Source organism: Perissodus microlepis, chromosome 11 (assembly GCF_051167445.1).
Source record: "Perissodus microlepis isolate ML-2025 ecotype Zambia chromosome 11, ASM5116744v1, whole genome shotgun sequence".
NCBI lineage: Eukaryota > Metazoa > Chordata > Actinopteri > Cichliformes > Cichlidae > Perissodus > Perissodus microlepis.
This window is the reverse complement of record NC_140471.1, coordinates 24,239,683-24,257,553: the sequence shown is the minus strand read 5'-3', so window position 1 is coordinate 24,257,553 and position 17,871 is coordinate 24,239,683. Positions and strand designations below refer to the sequence as shown.

General features: G+C 40.4%; 3 protein-coding genes across 7 annotated transcripts in view; 1 reads left to right on the top strand and 2 right to left on the bottom strand.

The window, feature by feature from the left end:
• Nucleotides 1-1,034: 1,034 nt before the first annotated feature.
• Nucleotides 1,035-6,328, bottom strand: ino80e (INO80 complex subunit E). 4 transcript variants are annotated; one of them, XM_084943475.1, is made up of 8 exons: nt 6,236-6,328; nt 5,852-5,934; nt 5,682-5,752; nt 5,543-5,595; nt 5,361-5,442; nt 3,760-3,877; nt 3,357-3,455; nt 1,035-1,808 (listed from the first exon to the last, which is right to left on the bottom strand). In XM_084943475.1, the coding sequence occupies exons 2-8, from the start codon at nt 5,930-5,932 to the stop codon at nt 1,602-1,604; spliced, it is 711 nt and encodes a 236-aa protein (XP_084799601.1). In that variant the 5' UTR covers nt 5,933-5,934; nt 6,236-6,328; the 3' UTR covers nt 1,035-1,601. The 4 variants fall into 4 exon arrangements, with proteins under 4 accessions (XP_084799601.1, XP_084799600.1, XP_084799602.1 ...); XM_084943474.1 differs by having other exon boundaries at nt 6,066-6,269; XM_084943476.1 differs by having other exon boundaries at nt 6,197-6,251.
• Nucleotides 6,329-8,891: 2,563 nt separating this feature from the next.
• Nucleotides 8,892-12,514, top strand: LOC146377945 (zinc-binding protein A33). 2 transcript variants are annotated; one of them, XM_084943473.1, is made up of 7 exons: nt 8,892-9,191; nt 9,410-9,484; nt 9,673-9,768; nt 9,941-10,174; nt 10,662-10,684; nt 10,850-10,965; nt 11,054-12,514. In XM_084943473.1, the coding sequence occupies exons 2-7, from the start codon at nt 9,419-9,421 to the stop codon at nt 11,605-11,607; spliced, it is 1,089 nt and encodes a 362-aa protein (XP_084799599.1). In that variant the 5' UTR covers nt 8,892-9,191; nt 9,410-9,418; the 3' UTR covers nt 11,608-12,514. The 2 variants fall into 2 exon arrangements, with proteins under 2 accessions (XP_084799599.1, XP_084799598.1); XM_084943472.1 differs by having other exon boundaries at nt 8,895-9,191; nt 9,376-9,484.
• LOC146377944 (uncharacterized) overlaps nt 12,231-17,871 on the bottom strand; it is a 16,477-nt gene continuing 10,836 nt past the window's right edge. Inside the window, exon 11 of the mRNA XM_084943467.1 lies at nt 12,231-17,343. Within this exon, the coding sequence (XP_084799593.1) occupies nt 16,660-17,343 (684 nt within the window). The 3' untranslated portion in view covers nt 12,231-16,659. The remainder of the gene's footprint in view (nt 17,344-17,871) is intronic.

Here is a 17,871-nt window from a genome sequence, read left to right as displayed (position 1 = left end):
TTACCAGTATGTCTGCATGCCTAAACAATGGTCTCTGTGCAAGGTTATTTGATTGACAAACTCTTGTTGTTAGGTAAAGCGCTTACCTTAAAGTGCTGACGCTCTATCAGATCAAATATTTGCTTTGCTTCCAAATCAAGAAGAATTTCACACCTAAAAGTCCAGATAAATGAGAGAAAGTGAACTCTAAATATAGCAGGGTCTGTTCATGAACTCCTTATTAGAGCTAAATCCGGATAGCGACAGTTTCACGGGTCATTGTCTCTCCCAGAGTGCAGCGATTCTTGAAATCTGAACACACTCCCTTTCATGGCTTGCACATTTGCCCTCCTAAATATCAGAACCATGCCTGTTGAGGCATGACGCTGGCACTGAGTGCTTTTTGCAAAATCATTATGTCGCAAAAACAGAAATCTGCATGTAATACCACGGCTCTAGAGTCAACGGAAAAAAATATCTTGCACTCTCTTTTAGTCATGAAGAGCTGGAGTCGCGCCACGCTCCCTTCACATTGCTTAAAAGTTATGGCCAACATGAGCCAAATGTACCCTTGGGCTTCAGTCAACAACAGTATCAGGATTCCTTTGCAAAGAGGTCAAGCAAGCAAAGACAGTCATACACAGTAAGTGACATGGACATGAAGTTTACGCAGTATTTTAGTGTTGTAAATATTTAAAAAAAGCTAAATGCAACACAGTACAAAGAGGACTGCCTACTTCAGTGTCTGCGTGGAGCTGTGGAATGAGAGTTTCAGGGTGTGAGTTCAGGGTGGGGCAATAAACCACAACATAAGAGCAATTTAACACTTTCACTTTAAAAAATATATTACAAATGCATTTTGATAAACACTTTCTGTTTAAGTAAAGCTGCATCGGTAGAATCTGTGAATAACACACACACACACAAACACACACACACACACACACACACACACACACACACACACAAGTGAAGTTTAAATAAAAACTTTTAGTCTGCTAAAATTCTTTTAATCTGACACACAGTTGGATGGGTACAAAAACTATACACACCCATTCATGAGAAACACTTTAATTTTTGACTGATTTGATGAAATAAACTGTGAGTACAAATGAGAAATGCCAAAACTGTAACAAGTAAACAAAACTTAAAGCTGCACACATTTATGTCACAGTTGAACAGTTTTAAAAGGACTGCAGCACTTCTACAATACAAAGTCAGAGACAGCTGTTAAGCAATAAAAAACAAAGGACACACCTAGCTGTATTCAGTTTGTGTGGATGTTTTGACAAAAATAATCAGCAGGTAGTTTGAAACCGCTGTACAAAGTAAAGTATCCATCCAGCTCAGTGATTCTAGATCTTTCTTAATCCTTTGCAGACTGCACTTTTGTCACAGACCAATAACCCGACATAATTTTACACAAACGCACTACTGATGATATTGTTTGGACAGCGCTGCTGCAGTTAAGCTTAAGTCCACAAGGGGGAGCTTGACCCTCCTTTCAAAAGTGTGGACTTGTTTGTTCAATGCAGAAATACATTCAACCCTGTTCTATTTTTCAACCTTACATCCACATACATTTCCCTCACTTATAAATAAATCTAATCGCACACTCAGGCTCACTCATTAGGGATGTCAATGACGAGTTCAGCCTCGTCTCCCTCTCCTCTGTCTTCGTCTCCTCTGTCACTGTCTCCGTCGCTCTCGCCCTCCTCCTCAGCTGCATCTCCGCTAAACATCTGTCTAGGAACCCAGCTGAAGTGGCCACTGGCTGTTGGAGGAGCTGCAGGGCCTGATGGGTAATTAGCTGCCATTGAAGTAACGACCTAAGAAGATCAGAAAGAAGAAGTTGTTGTTTGGAACGACAAAGCGAGGGATGGACGGAGTGTAAAAGAATGATGAGTGGGGATTGATGGTAATGTCACAGATGACCGGAGTAAATCAGGACAAAGCATGAACAGTCATGGTAAAAAGACAGTACGCTCTACTTAAAATCTAAGCTTTTATGTATCCAGATAGAATTAAAAAAAAAAATAAGTTCACCTGGTCCTTAGTGGGTCTTAAAATTAGGTAAATACAACCGTAACAATTGCATATTATAGTGTGTCATTAGGAGTATAGGTAGCAGCCAGATGCTGCTAATCAAATGCACTTGGTTAATTGATAATCAGCAAATGTGAGCACCTTTATGAAAGCAGACGATTTGGCAGTTTTCTGATCTGGAGCATTCAGATGTGTGTTAACACAAGCAATCAGCAATGATCAGCAATCTTAGAGAAGCAACTGTTGCTGCCCAAGGGCATTTCCAAACAATCTGCCCCATCATTCTCCAGTGAGAAAGATTATTCACAAGGGGCAAACATTCAAGACAGCTGCCAATCCTCACAGGTGTGGGTCTTAACACACAATGCTCAAAGAAACTGCAAAAAATACAAAACAACCAAACACAGCCTGTCAGCACAAACACCTCATATCAAGTGTCAGGTGCAGTGATGCAGGGATGATGACTTGGCTTGCTTTGCAGCCGCTGGATTCAGGCACCTTGCAGTCATAGAGTGGAGCATGAGCTCCTCTGTGCACAAAAGCATTCTACAGTCAAATGTGACATCATCTGTTGGCTAACTCTGCAACAGGACAAAGATCCCAAGCACAGCAGCAACTCTAAAACAGAATTACTGAAAAAGCAAAGAATCAAGGTGTGATGGCTCAAAGTCCAGACCTCAACCTGACTGGAATGCTGTGGTGGGACCTTAAGAGAGCTGTGCATAAATGAATGCCAACAAACGTCAATGAACTGAAGAAGACTGATAAAGTCACACAGAAAAAAATTACTTCCGATTATTGGTGCTAAAGGTGGGTCTACAAGCTACTGAGTCATTGGGTGCACTTTGTTTTTCCACAAGCTGCTTCTGCATTTTATGTTTTTGGTAAATAATAAAGACACAGTGTATAACGCCATGTGTTGTTTATCTCAGGTTGTATTTAGCTCAATTTAAAACCTCCTAACACCAGATCATTTTTTAAATATTATATCCTGATATGTAAAACCTTACAATTGACAGAGGGTGCACTTTCTTTTTATCACAACTGTATATGCACTCATATATTTTTTCATTTTGGGGCTCAACAAAAGGGTCTTGAAATGCCATTGTTAGAGCAATAAAAATGAAAAACTGTACTATGAAATATATATATTTTAGATGCTTTTTACTTTGTTATAAATATGCATCTAAACTGAAAATACTGGAAACAGCCTGCCGGGCCATCAAATATAAATAGCTGGTTTGTGTACAGTTTATGAGAATAAAGCGTGAAGTGTTTGATCATAATTATTTTTATCCCTGAACATCTTGTTTCCCCTCTTCCTCTCTCACCTTCCCCGTAGTCTCTTTCTTGTTTTTTGCCGTCTTTGTTTTTCTCTCTTTCTTCATTCGTTCAGCTGGGGGAGCCAAATACTCTGGTGGGAAGGGCATCTGCCCAACACACACGCAGGCCCCAAATCATTGTCAAATGACCACACAAACATGCATGCACACAGTCAAAGGGCAGTTTATAAGACAGACACACAGAAAAACAAACAAAACATACACAGAAGAATGAACAATAAAAAGACAGTGGAGCAATTATAAATCTAAAAACAAAAAGCAAGGAACAGACTTGTGAATAAAATAATGCAAAATTAAAAAAACAGATTATGCTCTTTGATGAGAAGATGAATATGACGACAATGTTATTGTTGTTGGTTGCAATAAGATAAGAGGGGAAAGAGTAACTCACAGCGTTGAGATAGGCCCCAGAGCCGGATGACTGCAGGGAGTTCACACCAGGACGGGAAAGCAGGGAGAGATGAGGAGATGATGATGAAGGGAGGCACGCACCGGGACTACTTTTTCGCCTGAAAAGAAGGTCATGGATTAAATAAAAAGAAATATGAATGTGTTTAGTTTAACAATTAGAAAGCACAAATGTTTCACTCAACTGTCCTAACAGGCTTACTTGGCTTGGACATGTAAAGTAAGCCCAAATAAACCTAGCTTTAAAATGTCCCCTACCCCCCGCCTTCTGCCTTCATTGCATATCCATCCATCCATTTTCTGCTGATTATTCGGGGCCGGAACGTTGGGGCAGCAGAGAAGCCAAACCTCCTCCTCCCCAGCCACCTCCTCCAGCTCACTCGGTGGAACAGCGTGTCCTGGGATTACCTCGGGGCGGACTCCCAGTAGAACATGCATGGAACGTTTCACTGCTACTACTCCTAGTACGTCCCAAATGACTGAACTTCTCACCCTGTCACTAAGTGGGAGGGCAAGCCACCTTCTCCCTCAGAGACAGGGTGACAGAAAGATTATGCTGAATTTTTTTTTTTCTTCTCATACAGAATTGTGAAAACACTGTCTTGTGCTAGCTAGTCACAGTTAAGAAAACGGAGAAAAACAACATTCAGCCACTGTAAAACAGTAAAAATACTCACTTTATGATTTATTAGTGTTGGCTAGAGACTCACACTAAACAAAGGGAAATCATTACTCTAACCTGTACCTTAATATCATTTAATGCCTGAATATAAACTGACTGGCCAAATCCAGTCACCACCTGGATTTAACACCTCGAATAGGAAAGAGCCTTCCACCAATAATTACTGTGGTAATTCACACGCTTCGTATATGGAGCTACATTTCAAAAGGGACAAATTAATGGTCTGCATGCATTCCGGATGATCTCTGAAACTACAAAAATTGGGTTAAGAACTGTTCAATACATCATTAAACCTGGAAGTGGTGATGATTGAATGACTGTAGATCAAATCATACTATATGGCTATGTTTAATACTGAAAGATAGGGTATTTCCACACATAGCCTTAAGAGAACTACTAGGTGTTTAATTGGGGGAAAAGGCTTCAGTTTAGGGAGCATAAAGATTAGAATCTTGGGCAGTGGAAAAAGATCATGTGGTCATATAATCCCAGATTTATCCGATTTCAGATGGGAACCTGTTGGTCAGTGTTATGATCTGTAGTTGCTTCAGATTGTCTAGGGTTGGTTTGGTAGTGTTATTTGTCCGAAAATGAGATCAGCTAACTACCGGAATATACTGAATGCCCAGGATTTTTTCTTCCCTGAATACACTGGCTTATTCCAAGATGACAACACCAGAATTCATTGGGCTCAAACTATAAAATGAGTGATTCATGGAGCATGCAACTACTATGAATACACATAACACACAGTGTTGTGCAATGCAAAGTAAACAGGTAACTTCGCATTGCACAAGACGTCTGTGGTGGGTGGAAATAAAAGGTTAAATATGAACCTACTCAAAAGTGAATGATTCTGGTTGATCTACCTGGTAATTTATTTACTTAAATAGACGACTTACTTCTTTGCTCCCTCTCGTTCCCTTTCCCTCTCTCTGGGTCCTTCACCTTCACTGTTTTCCGAGGAAACAGTTGCTTCTGAATCTGATGATGAAAACAAAGACAAAATTGATCCACAGGACTTCAGAAGCAACAGCTTTTTTTTTTTTTTTTTACTCATAAAGGTTTTATGTTCCTAGTCTACCTGATGAGTCTTCATCTACTCGCTCATACTGCAGCAATCTGTCCAGAAGAAAGCTGGAAAACATGTATAGAAAATTATTTTTTGCATTTCCATTAGGATGCACAAAGCATACCTATATGAAGACACAATCCTCACAAACCTCTTGTCCCTGGAAACTTTCAGAAGTTTCCTCTGTGCTCTCCTCAGCTCCTCCTGAAAACACTCCTGTTCCTGGAAAAGGAAACCAGCGAAACGAAATTCAGCGCAAAGACAGACACGCAACTATAGCACGGCAGAGGAAACGGGACGGTTTAAAATGAAAACACTCACATAGACAAGAAACTTTAATTTCCGTTTGAGATTTTTGTATTTCCGCTTGTAGTCGACTTCGACGTCCGCTTGGCCGTTCATGTCTAAAATGCAAATAATTAAACCATGAAATCTGCAGTTTGTTAGCAGCAGTGGATACTAACTGTAATCGTTTTATGGCAGGTAGTGTCTGTAAAAGCACATTCTTCGTTTCCAGCGGAACCAGCCTCCGTACCTTCAGCTAGCTCCGATATCTAGCCTGCTACCTATAGCTAGAGCGCCACGAACAGTTCAAATGTTTACGAAAGCTTATTACAAAATATGCTAGCACGACTCAGAATTTAAAGCTAATTTATCTCATGTCACCTCTCTCTTGAGTCTGCCGTGGGACGTGCTATTGTTTACCTATCTGACGTCGTATTCGTGCGTCCTTCTTCTTCTGCTGTTACAGTTGTTTGACATTCACAATTTCGGTGCTTTCCCGCCACCTCCTGGGCTGGAGTGGAAGTACCAACTTTAAAAATCCCAACAATGTTTTATATTTAAATCTCCTTCTTCTTTTTCATCGTCATCCAGCTGTTCTCTTTATGGGTCACTACTTCGGATCACTTGTCTCCATCTGACCCTGTTCCCTGCGTCCTCTGTCACACCAGCCCTCTGCATGTCCTCCTTTACTACACACATGCATCTTCTCTAAAGTCGTCCTTTTACCTTGTTTTAGCTCATTTTCAGTCCAGTCCTTGTAGCTGACTATTCTCAAAGGAATGTGTTTTTGTTTGTTAAAATGGACTGGTACATAAATGGTGCTTCTCTAGGAATTTGAGCACTCAAAGCACTTTTTTTTTTTAGCATAATCCTCATCTGGACCTTCAGCTGATCCATTCACTATTCATTGAAGCCTTATCAGTGGAAGGGCAGCTGTCAAGAATACATTTTTAATGAAGGTAACAGGGCAACAGGTCTTATAGAGTGATGAATCCAAACTGAAACCTTTGGTTATAATTGAGAGAGGTATGACTGTAGACAGCCATCTGTAAAACACAGTGGAGGCTGTGTCATGTTTCAGGACTGCATTTCAACTACTGGTGTTTGGGATCTGGGAAATTATGAATCCAGAAAAGTATAGCCATTCAATATCATCTAGAAAACATCTCAATTGACACTACTTTATTTTTTAGTATGACAGTGATTTCAAACATACTGCCAGTGCATTGAAAGCATAAGCAAAAAAACAAACAAACAAAAAAACGCACACAATGGAACACTATCAGTCAGAGATTGGCCTCCCCAGAGCCCAGGCCTCAACATTATTGAAACAGTGCGGGATCATCTTGACAAAGAGTAGAATAAAAGGCAGGCAACATCCAAAGAAGAGATCTGAATGAACTTAAAGAAGAGGAAAACTAATCCAAAAAGGCTTCTCAATTACAGGACAGTTGGCCTCAGGGAGTTCTGGCTGTGCTGAAGAATAAAGGTGGTCATACCTTTTTACATGCATATTAATTATCAAGCTTATTAGAATTCTTGTTTCAAAATTTTCATTTATGTCTGCATGTTTTTACACAAAAGTTAGGGAGAAGTTAGGGATGGCTCACACACAGCGCTCTAAAACTATTCTCTCCCTGACCATTAAAATCAAGTTGCGTAGGTCCTTCAAACATTTGTTTCAAACAAAATATTTTCCATCTGCAGGAGTGGAAACTTCGGCCCCATTGGGGAACTAAGTTGAGCCTCTTAAGTGCACATTTTTAAAGACCTGTTATGCAGACTTGGATCAACTTTCTGGTTGCAACTTATAAAAGTATGTAGTCACTGAAAGGAACAGTGTAGGGCAGAAAACCAAAATATGGGCTTACCTTGGCCCAGTCTCCCGTAGCCTGAACCTTTCTCTCTGGCCTATGAGGAGTAATCCAAATGTGAATTCCTGCAAATCAAATTTCCTCATATTGTTCCTCATCTCTCTCTCTCTCTTTTTGCACTGGGGTTCTGCTGAACTCCCTTAGATATGTCTCCCTGCCATTTTCTGTGCCCGACATCCCAAACTTGGGTTTGACATAGTATCCTCTCTTGTGTGTTTATTCCCTTGTTTTCTGCATGGTGGGAACTTCTCAAATTTTTCTAAATGTATAAATAAACACGAAGAGGAGACGCAAATCCCTGGGAGGATTGTGTTAGGGAGGGCATCCAGAGTAAAACCCATACCAAATCAAATATGTGCAGATTTCAAGCTTTTATAAATACACATTTAGAGAAAGAAAAGTTCCACATGAACAAATGCAAGCATCAGATGTCTTTTATTTCTTTTAGTATAAAGTATTAGACATATATTACTAGTAGTAGTTTTTTTTCTATGTATTAAGCATTAACTGTATTAGTATTGTAACACAATAGTTTGTGAAACTAGACCTGATTTATTAGGAATCGATCACAATGGCGATTAAAAAGCTCATGAAACATCCTTTTATATTCTAAATATATAAATTTGATAGCCAGCAATGCTTTACAGCTACCTTTATCCTCAGTCAAGAGTTACGTAGCATGCATGTGCGTCAAGACTCTGCATTTTATTAAATCTCCCTGTCCCCTCCACCTGCCGCATGCTGCGGTGCACTGAATTTTCTGCTCAACCTTAGTTCAGCACAGTCACTGGCCAGCGCCCAGCACCATGAATTATAGATGAAGAACATTTTGCAGAGATGCTGCTTCAGTGCACGTAGCCCACAGCCAGACCCCTGAGTGTGTGTGGGGGAGTTGATGGGGTGTGGGTGAGGCAGATATATATATATATATATATATATAAAGTTTGGATAAGTGGACAGGCTGGAGGGAGGTTTATTTATTTATTTGTTTTTTTAAGACAGAAAGTGAGAAGAAGCAGTGGGGCGCAGATAGTGTTTCTCCAAGGGCATGGAAACGCTGACTGCACATTTCAAGATGCCACCCCTTGCAGTCGATATAGAACCCGGCAGGCCACCGATAGCGAAACAGCATCTTTTAATGCACCTTCCAGATCAAGCAGATATCAGAGAGCCACCTTGCAAAAATAAACACACACTGTCTCCCTTCCAGGCAAAACAACTGCCAATATGAAACACAATATCTCACTGACTTGCCGCCCCTCTCGTTGTTTCCAAAGACACTGGCAGACAGAAATAGACTCCTCTGTGTCTGCTGCCATAAATCGCTGCTGCCAACCACCCAGCCAGCCAGCAAGCCCTCCTGGCAGCTCCAGTCATCTGCCTCTCTCCCACCCCTCCATTTCCTCCCTTACTTTTAATGGAGCCATATTTTCTCGAGTCAGGCTGTGGCTGCTGATCTGTGCTTGTCAATACGTTTCCTCTTGTTAATTTTCTGCTTGGATGTACGTCCTCGTTGCTCTAATAGTCTGACTGTATCTCACTGTTGTTCTCGTTGTACTGGCATGCGTGTTTTCCCTCTCTCGCTCCTTTGCTCTCCCTCCCCATATTGATGTGTTTGTGCTGTATGTCGTTAATTTTGTTTCTCTCCTTCTAACTCCATCTTTCGCTCTTATTTCAATTTCACAGAGGTCTTTTTGTTCCTGCTTTGTCCTATACACAGAAAACTGGAATGTACCAAAACCACACTAAAGACACCAACAACAACTGCCAAAAAAGCCTTCTCTGTGGTCAAAAGGTAAGCTTCGAGTTCTATGGTTTCCACCTGTTGCTGTGTTTGGAACAGTTGAGAGCAGATACATTACCTCTTGAACGTTCTTTATTTTTAGCTTCCTGTTTTTTTAAACTATTTGCAGTAGGATTCCTGTTCTCTTTGTATTTTATCTGCAAGGTTATGTCTCCTTTGTGTGTGTGTGTGTGTTACAGGAAAAGCTCATCCAGGCTATTAAAAGAATCAAGCATGAGGTAGATGAGTGCAGAGAAGCAGAAAGAGAGACATACATAGAATCAGTGGAAGTAGAGGTACCATCCCCGCCTTATTCATTATCTTTTATCTCTTTTTACACACAATTATTTCAGTTTATTGCAGACTAATTGAGTGTGCTGAAGCCAGCATTGGTTAAACACAGAAACCCTTCAGTTTGACCTACACACTAAATTTCTTTCTTTCCATTTTCCCTGATTTATCTTTCAGAACAGGTTTGATGACCTAGAAAGGGAAATCAGAGCAGAGTTTCAGAACCTCCACCGCTTCCTGGATGAGGAGGAGTGGAGGGACCTGGAGCGACTGAGGAGGGAGAGACAGAAGCAACTGAAACAGCTGAAGGAGAGAGAGAAGAAGATAGCGGGGCAAGGGCGAGACCTGGAAAAAGCCATCGCAGTGCTCAACAACAAGCTGACTGAGGAGGACAGTCCTAAGCTGATCAAAGTGAGGAAGAGTGTCACTGAATAAGAAGACACGACGTGTGATTGTTAATTAAACTTGGGCTTTTATGAATTTGACTCTAATTGTACTCTGCAAAGCTGTGGTGTGTTGATAGGCAGGGTTTATGTGTGTGGTGAGGAGCAGCAGTAATACAGTGCTTTATCTAGAGCCACTGTTTTCCACCCTGCTCCTTTGACACACTCGCCTTAGAGTAAAAATAACTTTCTATAATTGTTCATCCTCTTTAAACACTTTCACAGTTAGAGCATGCATGTTTACAAAGGGCCACCCTTACACAACACCACTTTACTGGCACTTATTTGATCAGTAAGTATTACATTAGATTTGATTGATTTGATTAAAAAGCAGTTTCTCATTTAGAAAACAAAAGACCAAACAGCAGACACGTGTCCAAATGCAAAGCTTTCTATGAGGAAAAGTGCTCTGTTATGTTGTTTTAACTAATCAAGGCTGAATTCTTTTCTTGTAGGAAATTCAAGATCTCATTAAAAGGTACGTTTTCTCAATAGCGTGACTTTAGTAAATAATCTGAATCTTGACATTGCCTCTCAACTCATTTATCCTGTGTGTGTGGACGTTTAGCATCAGTTTGCCTCTGTGAGACTGTCTTAGAGATGGACCTCCTACCATTTAGTCCTTCCCTCTGTGTCCTAACAGATCTCAGGTCAGCTTTGTTCTCCCAGCGGAGGTGGACACAGAGGTTCGCTCTGGCCAGTTTGCCGGTCCCGTCCAGTACAGAATATGGAAACACATGAAAAGCTGCCTCTACCCAAGTATTTCCATACAGCATCATTCATACGATGCAATACACGTGTGAATAAGCAGCTTCAGTCACTGTCCTCAATCTGTTTCTATTTCTAGATATTACATCAGTGACCTTTGACCCTGAAACAGCACACCCGAATCTGACTCTCTCCCAGTCCTGCACTTCAGTTTGGTTCGATGAGGATAAAGACACAAAAGACTTCCAGGCCAACCCGCGGCAGTTTCACTATTACTACTGCTTGCTGGGCCGTGAGGGCTTCACCACAGGGCGACACTACTGGGAGGTCGAGGTTGGGAGCAAGACGGCATGGAGGCTGGGTGTGGCAAGAGAAGACGTCCCAAGAGGGGAGATGTCTGCCACAGGCACCTCCAACGGCCTGTGGACCTTGGCACTGAAGAGCGGCTCTATCCTAGCCTGCACTGACCCAGACCCGATAAAGATCAAGGTGTCGCTCTGCCTCGTCCGCATTGGCGTGTTCTTGGACTGTGAAAAGGAGGAGGTGACTTTTTATAATGCCCTTACCATGGCACCAATCTACACCTTCTCCATGGGCACTGTGGAGGTACCTCTGTTTCCCTTCTACAACCCATGTGACACAGATTATGGAAAGAATACGGCACCACTGAACATCTTTATCCCTTCCCTATAAGAAGCTGTTCAGCTGGAACCGAACATTAAGACATTTGCAGAATTAATTACCAATGATTTCATCATGATTTTTCATTTTTAAAGCACCTCTCCAACTGGATTACTTAACATCTTACTCAAAAGTATAATAGCTAGATTAGTCAAAAATAAAATTAATAGTTGCTACAGTGATTCTATTATGTCTCTCATGTTAAGATAAAGAAAGTCCCTCTCATTGATTATGCACTTATTTCCTGGTAAAAGAGGGTATAAATGGAAAAACTCAGTTTATGAAATAAACACAGGTAACTGCTTCTGTAACTTTCCTTCACTCTTTAAGGTTGTCATTTGCAGCCAACCTGGAGCTTCAGGATCCACAGCAGGTGTAAGCAGAGCTGTGATGTTCTTACCTTTGGCCTACATATAAATAGCTCTGTGTCCTGTGTCCTGGGGCAGCTATGGAAGCTCAAAACGCACCAGAGGGGATTAATGTGGTCAGAAAGTGACACGTGTTCCCCACAACAAATCACGGCTGACATTGTGTGAGATAGCTCTCCGCTTGGTGGGATAGCCCTGAGACGGCACTGTCCTTCTGAAAGGTTGTTAATCGCAGAGAAAGAAATACTAAGACAGCAAGGCAGCAGATGTCATAATCTTTTGTTTATTCTTAGTATTCCTTTAGACATGAAATAAAGATATTGTCTTTACAAAACATCTGTGTGAAGTGTTGTGCAAAAAGGGAGTACAGAGAGAGAGAGAGAGACCATGTGGGACATCACACCACAACCAGGCCAGGAGCAGGAATTAGAGAGGATCAGAGCAGAGACAACTCACATAGTGCAAGGAGTACCAGTGGTCTTAAAAGTGGTGGGTTTTTTTTCTCTAATCAGAGATGGGTATGAAACCACAATCCCTCTGGCACCAATTAGCTGTAATAACTCTTCCTTCCACTCACCGTCTGCCTCTCTCACACTCATACTCACTCTAAGTGGCTTTCTATTGCAATCACTGACAGCACACAGTAGTGGCGTTGTGTGGAAATGCAGTTTTAGCCACCTCTCATTAACCACTCACAACAACATAACCCAAACCCACACAAAGCTTTGTCATTCATCTGCTGCTATCATGAACTCACTCACAAACTCCAAACTAACCCATAGACACTGTTAATGGAAACACGCTTTGCTTGTATGCTGCCTACAATTAAATCAGACTCTTTTCATCTCTTTTAGAGCCCAACCAACAAAAGAGTTTAAAGACCGGAAGCAATACTTGGTGATTTAAAAATGCTTTTTTCTTTCAGACACATCAATCATAAACAGATTTCCCCAACATTTGTCCATTTGTCATGTGTGGTTATTTCTAATTTGGCAATGCAGTTGAAATATTTCTATATCTATATATGTATATCTATATATGTATATATATATATATATATATATATATATATATGTATATGTATATATATATATATATATATATATATATATATATATATATATATATATATATATATATATATATATATATATATATATATATATATATATGTATATGTATATATATATATATATGTATATATATATATATATATATATATATATATATATATATATATATATATATATATATATATATATTTATTTATTTATTTATTTATTTATTTTTGCGTTCTAAACGTTGATCCTTGAATCTGCTATTTACCAGAAGGCTACCAGATGCTGACAGCTGTGGTTGCAAAAAGGCATAAGGTCCTATAGAAGTCTATAGGAAAACAGCTTTCTGGGTTGATCTCTGTAAACACTTTCCTGCTGATTCTATGACTCAGTCACAGATTTTGAGTAATACTGAAGAAAAATCTTTCTGGTGATATGTCAGTCAGGCTCTAATCACTTTGATCACACACATTTCTTTCACATTAACACATCTTAGGTTAGCCAGCAATTTTTGCTTTGTTCATTCAGGTGTGCAAACTGCATATTCTGGATCAGTGAACATCCTCCTCACTAAAAAGGTGCCATTAGGATGCGGCTAACGACAGAGCACAGGCCAACTATCCAATATACATTTTAGGCACTAAAACAAAGACAAAGAGTCACTTGAATATCTCAGAGTTACAATACGTTTTTACAATATTCTTGTGGCTTCCATCACATTCACACTCATGATTTAAACACTGCACTTTTTGTTTTTTTCTCTTCACACTGCAAGACGACTGAAGCAGGCACATGGATACTTTGCTCACAACAAATGGAGAAGCACACATAAGAGTTTCGTTTCTGTACAAACTCCCTGTGCATAGATTCAGCACACACTCGCTCATAAATCACACGCACACTTATAGATACGTGCATCATAGGCATACGAACTTTAAAACGCACACAACGATGGCGACATTAAAAACACCACTCCTGTATTCGCGCACACTGACACAACGTCTGGACGATAGAAGCGGAACGTGTCGTGGGCATGCTGCAGTCAATGCTGTAAATGACACTGGTTAAACATTATTAATATGTAAATAGTGTGAGAGATACGGAGTGCTGACAGCAGCGGATAATAACTGGTCTAAAATGGGCTAATACAGTCTCGATGGGAATTTACAATATTTGGAAGTTGATTTAGTTCAATACATTAGTGAATATTAGTATATATAGTATGTGTGTGTATATTTATATAATTATATATATATATTTATATATTAGATTTAAGTTTGTAGAGAAATTTAAATGATTTTCTTTTTTTAATATTAAGTATGACACATTAAAAACATTCAGCCTCATGGTGGGGAGGGGTTACACTTGCATACACATGCAGTATTTACAAGGCTGGAGTCCATGTTTGCGTTTTACATGTGTGTGTCTGTATCTGTGTGTATTTATATGAAGAGCTTTGTTAGTACTGCCAAATAGCGTTGTGGTTCCCACACAGATGCAGGCTGGAGAGCAGGCGTATACGTCTTTGTACACATATTACATTAAAAGACCTTTGTCCATGTGTAATACATCTGACTTATTGATGCTGTTAACCCATCTAATGCTGAGGCACCTTGAGTTTATTTTTGTATTTTTGTATTTTGTATTTTTTGTAATTTTAGTTTATTTATTCTGTTGCTCTTGGTATCAAATCTGACATCTAAATCGAGCTCATTTTATGGCTTTTTCAGATGCTGACAAAACACCTCATATTCATTTACTCATAAGAAAACTCTTTTAGTAAGGAAAGCTATAAAGAAAGGCCAGCTGACTGTATACGGATCTACTTTTAGTTTCCCTACATTCCTCTGACCATTTGATCCAACATGCTTTTTTTGATGTACACACTGTCAGTGTGTGCATCAAACACTGACAGTCACTGGTTTGCCACTGGTCAGTTAAAACATGAAGTAGGGACGTGCACATTAAAACAAACCTACACACCTCCTCTTTACCATAAGTACCAAAAGAGTTTCAGCTGAAATTGCATTGACTGGACATCCTGAATACCAGGTCAGCTCAACACAGACAGTGTCATGGATTTGGTGAAGGCTTCATACTGCTGGTTTTTGAAGCCAGTGAGGCATAAATATTTAGTTTCTGCCAAGTTTTACAGCATTTATGTAAGCGAGCAAAAATGAAAGCAAGCAAATGAAAGCAGAATGAGCGAGAAGAAGAAAGGGGCGTGAGGATAAAGAAAGGAAGGAGAAGTGAAAGACCTCCACTGAGGCTAAAATCCCCTCTACATAATGCATGATTATCTCCGAATTAGTCTCGCAGTTTTCATTTGTGACGATATGGGGTGAAATACAAAAAATGCTGAGGAATTTGTTTTTTCAAAAGTCCCTGGATCCAGATTTGGATGACATTCAATAACTGATCACTTCTAAGACGGACCAAACCCAGCTCTTTTAAAATTGTGACATGAATCCACTAATACCTTTTGTAAATTAATCAATCAACCAAATCAGTCATATAGCCTCCTTGGTGGTCGTAGTAACAAAAAAAGAAGAGTGAACAAGGGCAAAGAAAAAAAGAAGGTGGTGATAACAGCAGAGGAAAGAATGAAGGAAAAAAGAGCAAAAGAATCATGTTCTAACTATGTGAACTTACCACACACTTTGATTTTATATTTCATACTGCAGGCACGGGGTGGTCCCTTTAAGCTGCTGGAAGTTTTAGCTGTTGTGAGTTTCCCATTAAATTGTAAGAGTGCTGGGATTTTTATGGAGCTATGGGGAAATCCAGATCAAAGACAATAAAGTGGATGAGCTGGACTTGAGGGATCAGCCCGCAAAACACAATTTAATAGTCTTAAATTTCCACTGGGAGTGTGAATCTCAATCTCAAAGACTAGAAATAATGTGGTTAGTATTTTTAGTATAAGTGTGTGTGCGTGTGTGGTTAATGTGATAATGAACTGTGGATGTTTCTAGAGGACTGGCTCGAGTGAATGAAATCCAAAATTGAGCTATGTATAAAACTTCACCAGCAGTGTGATCTGATGGGGTTTTTAGTTCATTTTGATGATATCGGTGCCATCACATATTTTAAGAGGCTTAAGATGACACCAGCTGAAAGATTTTATCTGCTTCATCCATGTGCTGTTCATGTGCTGTTAGAGGAACAAGCGTCGAAATGAGAAATGATGGTTAGTTAGGGTCAAATAAGCTGTTGTAGTGAGCTGTTTCAATGAAATGTCGTAAACCTTTCAGGATACTTTAGAAAAAGACCTCATGTGGAGTAAACATTTTAGTTGTAAACTCTGCAAAGGATTGAACTTGCAGTTTGGCAGTTTAACTTTAAAAATGAACAGAAAAACAAGGCTGCGAGGCGTGTACAACTAAAATGTTTAACAATCAAAAGCCATGTTATGTGAAGTGTTTCTGAGCCAGAAAGTCTCAAAGGTTTAAGTGTTAGTTACAGATAAGTGAGATTATCAAGGTAATACTGTGTTCAGGCATTAGACATGTTAAATCGAGGTCCTCGCCCCAGCTGCAGTGGTTTCCTCATCATTTGGTAAGGGGTGTTCGATTGTCTACAGTAGTGGTGAGCGGTGGAGAAGATCTGTGGGGCTTCCTTTGTGTTTTTTGCACTTCTCAGGTGGTAGTAGTTGAATCCTCAGCTACCGTGCCATCTTTGCCCGCCTCCAATATGGCACCACTAGCTTTCAGCTCCACTTCAGGGGTTTTAGGAGCGACTGCTTTTGGAGCTGAGCCTTTGATAATATCGGCGTGATCCGGGCTCAGTTTGGAATCCGGTCCAGGTTCGGGCGTGCCGTTGGTAATTGGTTCTGGTGTGGTTGGCTTGGGGTGCTCAGGGGTGGGAGTAAGGGCACTCTTACTCTCAGGTGTTGGAGTGGTGGCTTTGGGAACAGCTGGTTTAGGCTCTGGGCTTGGGCTGGGCGCAGGTTTTTTATCGGCCTGGGGTTCTGGGCTTGGGGCTGGACTAGGTTTAACAGCTGCTCCTTTGGGCACATCCAACTTTTCCTCCACAGGTTTATCAGGAGTTTTCTTGGTCTCCGGGGCTGGGGTCACTTTAGTTTCAGGTACAGGACTGGGCTTAATTTCCACAGCTGGTGGAGCACTTGGCTTGGATTCAGCAGCAGGCGGAGGACTTGGTTTGGTTTCAGGAGCAATAGAAATGCTTACAGCCTCAGAGTCAGGGATTTGATCAGGGGCCTCAGTGTCAGTGTCCAGGGGGAGAGCAGTGTTAAAGCCAACGCCGGAGTCACTGGTCTCTAGATTACCAACTCCAACTTCTTTAGAGGAAACCTCGAGACCCTGAGGGTAGGAAGACAAGGTCAAGCAAGTTTGTTTGTGTCTATTAACAACAAATTGATTCAAAGTTGCATTAGATATAAAAAGGGGACATAAAAAGGCACATATACAAAAGATTTAAAACCACAAAATAAACTGGAAGATAATAATAAGCTAAAATCGAATAAAATAGGAGAGTACATGTCACAGCGAAGCTACAGTGCAATGCAAGGTTTTAACAAATGTAACTTAAGGTAAGGTGTAAAATGCAGTGGCAAAGAAATGTTTTCAGCCTTGATTTAAAAGAACAGAGTTTGGGCAGACCTCAGGTTTTCTGGGAGATAGTTCGAGAGATGTGGCGCATAAAAACGGCAAAGCTCAAAGATGCTTTGACATGTTTGGCTGTTTGTTTGCTTGACCTATCCCAAAAGACCTGAGGAGTCAGAACGGCTCATGACACAGCAGCACATCAGAAAAGTATTTTGGCCCTGAATCATTCAAGCCTTTGAAAATCATAGTGATAGTGTAAAATCCATTCTTCGTCAGATAGGA

Excerpts from the sequence above, each read along its gene's own strand:
- LOC146377945 (XM_084943473.1), top strand. The coding sequence starts at position 9,419 with ATGTACCAAAACCACACTAAAGACACCAACAACAACTGCCAAAAAAGC. Across the intron at positions 10,175-10,661 it reads ACAGTCCTAAGCTGATCAAA|GAAATTCAAGATCTCATTAA; the intron begins GTGAGGAAGAGT and ends CTTTTCTTGTAG. Across the intron at positions 10,966-11,053 it reads GAAAAGCTGCCTCTACCCAA|ATATTACATCAGTGACCTTT; the intron begins GTATTTCCATAC and ends TTCTATTTCTAG.
- ino80e (XM_084943475.1), bottom strand. The coding sequence starts at position 5,932 with ATGAACGGCCAAGCGGACGTCGAAGTCGACTACAAGCGGAAATACAAA. Across the intron at positions 5,596-5,681 it reads AAAGTTTCCAGGGACAAGAG|CTTTCTTCTGGACAGATTGC; the intron begins GTTTGTGAGGAT and ends CATGTTTTCCAG. Across the intron at positions 3,878-5,360 it reads GAACGAGAGGGAGCAAAGAA|GCGAAAAAGTAGTCCCGGTG; the intron begins GTAAGTCGTCTA and ends CCTTCTTTTCAG.